At 55.8% G+C, this 3,384-nt stretch overlaps 1 protein-coding gene across 1 annotated transcript; it reads left to right on the forward strand.

Annotated features, from left to right (window-relative positions):
* Positions 1 to 118: 118 nt before the first annotated feature.
* Positions 119 to 3,379, forward strand: LOC103777471 (myocardin-like; the record flags this gene model as incomplete). Its single annotated transcript, XM_008945026.1, has 4 exons — positions 119 to 238; positions 713 to 972; positions 1,318 to 1,471; positions 2,654 to 3,379. Coding segments are annotated over 4 exons (1,260 nt in total), but the record flags the coding sequence as incomplete, so codon positions are not given.
* Positions 3,380 to 3,384: the final 5 nt, after the last annotated feature.

The raw sequence follows: 3,384 nt of genomic DNA on the forward strand, positions 1-3,384 counted from the left end.
GGACTGGGATAGCCTGGGGCAGTGGGTGCCACGGACTGGGGCGGACTGTGGCATGTGGGACGGATGGGGGCACGGGGACGCGCCCTGTCCCATCGTCCGGCTCGCCTCTCCCTTGCAGGATCCCCTCCAGGGAGCCAAGGGCCAGGACCCCGCCACGGGGCAGGGCGGCCGCTGTGACAGCCCCAAGCAGCCGGCAGGGCAGGAGAGCCCGACACCCCCGGTGCCCTCCGCTGCCAAGGTAACGCCAAGCCCCGCAGACCCAATGAGCCCCGGGCTGTTCCCAGGCCCGTGGTGCCCGTGGGCTGCACCCCACCTGGGTGGGACATGTAGGGGTCTGGCCTTTGAGGCTTGGAATCATGCAGGGAGACAAAGCGTGTTGGCAAAGCCCACGATCTGATTGATTTTGTAACAGTATGAGGTTTAGCGTCACACCTTGCCAGAGGTGATTGGTCAGGGCCTGCACTGGATATGTCCCTTGGGGTCAGGAGCAGAAGGAGATACAGGGCAACACTGGAATACCTTCCAGGCCAGGAGAGAACTGCACAACTGAGATTGGACAGGGACCTGAGGGGTCCCCATGCAGGCCCAGCAGCTCTTGGAGCTGGAGTGTCATGGTGGCAAGATGAGCTGCCCTTGCTCTGTCCCAGGCCCATGAGTTGAGGGTGGCAGGAGCTCTTCTCCCAGCTAATGCCTTTCCTTCTTCAACCAACAGTCAAAATCATCCAGTGATAGCAAGAACCGTCACAAAAAGCCCAAGGACACCAAGCCCAAGGTGAAGAAGCTGAAGTATCACCAGTACATTCCTCCAGACCAGAAGGCAGAGAAGTCTCCTCCACCCATGGATTCTGCATATGCCAGACTTCTCCAGCAGCAGCAGCTCTTTCTGCAGCTCCAGATCCTCAGCCAGCAGCAGCAGCAGCAGCAGCAACAGCAGCACTTCAGCTACCCAGGGATGCACCAAGTCCAGCTAAAGTGAGTGGCAATAGCAGAGTTTAGTCCCACCCCTCTCCAGGCTTTCCCGTGCTGTACCCACTTGTTCCAGCACAAGGGGAGTAGTACATGCAAGTGGAACATGCAAGCTTGGCAACAGCGGTCCCCTGCAAAGCCATTCTGGCTTTGTGCACTGGCTGAGGCACCTGTGACCTGCTGGTGGGTCACCAGTAATCACATTACAGCCCAGCCTGGTTTTCCTAGAGGTTGGCAGTCCTTCAGGTCTCATACAGGAGATAGCAGCCCCAAGGGAGCAAAGAGATATACGCTGGGCACAGAGACCACAGGGGACAGGCGAGTTACCCCAAATCTCCTTTGTTATTTCAGGCAATCAAATGAGCAAGTGGTCAAAAGTTCAAATTCTTCATCAACTTCTCTCAACAACACTCCTCTTTCTCCTGTGAAAACCACCTTTTCAGGCCAGACTTGTGTCTCATCTATCAAGCCAGGCCCTCTGCCATCTAACCTGGATGATCTGAAAGTGAGTGCCGATTTTGTCACTGCAGGGGCAGGATCTTATAGCCTGCATGTGCTTTGCTACCCCTGCAGCGTGCCGTGTCATGCCACAGGCTGAGCTGGCCCTGCAGAGCCACCGGGCTGGGAGCAAGCCCAGGAGTGCCTGGCACTGGGGCAGGAGCTGGTTGCCGTGGCGGTGACTGGACACAGGGGTTTGCTGCTCTGCGGGTGACGCGTGGGTGCGCTGCTCAGAGCACCTATCTGCAAGCCTTAGGTATAACGTGAGGTGGCTGCAGGCTAGGCCATCAGGTCAAGGACTAAAGGACGATCTGTGCTGCTGCTCCTGCTGCTCATGGCTCCATACCTTCTGTGGGTTTGTGGTGGACATCTTGGATGTTGCTAGCAGACCAACCAGAAGCTGGGAGGTCAGCATGGCCTCCGCTCAGTGACTCAGCTTCTCAGAGCTCATTGCAGGCAGGACAGCTCAGCTCTCTGCACAAGCAGGTATCTCCTGGAGTCTGCAGCTGTGAGCACTGCTTTGAACAGTTACCTAAATGTCTCATGTAGGCAAGACAGGTGGGGCATGAGGGAGAGTCACTCACAGCAACAGTTCTTGTATACTTTGCTAATGGAGCTTCATCCATGGGGAAGGCCAAATCCTTTTGGGAGCAGGGACCTGGGGCCAGTACTCATTATTAGACAAAGAAATAAGCTGAGGTAGAAATAACGTAACTTTGGCCATAGCAACACCCTGATGCAGATGCTTCAACCATGTGCAGGTTCCTGAACATGAAGTATCTGGCTCCAGGGCATGTGGTCACATTCACTGAGATAAAGGATGCCATTAGCTGGTTCCTGGTCTGTGTGAAAGTCCTCTGCTCATGTAGAAACCCACTGCTAGGAAGGGAGTCTTGGGTTACTTCTGTGGTCCAAGGACCAATGCTCATTCATGGAGATCAGTGACAGTTCCTGGAGGAAGAAGGAAGGTGTTCCTGTTAGGAAAGGTCAAGATCCTGCAGGACATGCAGTGGTCAGTGCTGTGCCTGGGGACTCTGGTGACTGTAGGTGAGACAGTGAGCACCTGCAGGGGTCAGAGCTTCAAAGCAGGAATCTGGGAGCCTGTGAGCTGAGACTCATTGTTAAAAATGTTGGGTTTCTAAAGTGCTCATAGGCCATTGGGACTGATTGTTGGTGACTTGCCTTCTAGGTGTCAGAGCTGAGACAGCAGCTCCGCATACGAGGCCTGCCCGTGTCGGGCACCAAGACCGCGCTGATGGAGCGGCTGCGGCCCTTCCAGGAGTGCGGCTCCAGCGCGGTGCCCAGCTTCAGCGAGATCACCACCGTCACCTTCCCTGTCACGCCGACAGGCACCCTCTCCAGCTACCAGTCGCAGTCCTCCACCAGCATGTTATCAAATGGCTTCTACCACTTTGGCAGCACCAGCTCCACCCCACCCATCTCTCCAGCCTCCTCCGACCTCTCTGTGAGCGGCTCTTTGCCAGACACATTCAACGACGGGCCCATGTCTTCTCCACAGTTTGGTCTCCAGCCATCTCCGGTTCACGGCAGTGCTGAAGAAAGCCTCATGAGCAGCATGAATGGAGGGAGCATTCAGCTGGAGCTGGAAGGGATTGACACAGAGAAAGACAAGATGCTGGTGGAGAAGCAGAAGGTCATCAATGAACTGACATGGAAGCTGCAGCAAGAGCAGAGGCAGGTGGAAGAGCTACGCATGCAGCTGCAGAAGCGGAAGAGAAGCAATGGCCTCGAGGAGAAGCAGCAGCCCACTCAGCATTTCTTTGGTGTCCCTATCAAGCAAGAAAACGCAGTGTCCAGCTGTCCATTTGCCTCCAAACAAACTGCCTTGAAGGGCTCAGCCAGCAGCACGGATAAGTTAAGTAACTGTGGGGTGCCGCAGCTGCCTCACGTGGTGAACAG

The sequence above is a fragment of the Merops nubicus genome, unplaced genomic scaffold, assembly GCF_000691845.1.
Source record: "Merops nubicus isolate BGI_N331 unplaced genomic scaffold, ASM69184v1 Scaffold53527, whole genome shotgun sequence".
Taxonomy (NCBI): Eukaryota; Metazoa; Chordata; class Aves; order Coraciiformes; family Meropidae; genus Merops; species Merops nubicus.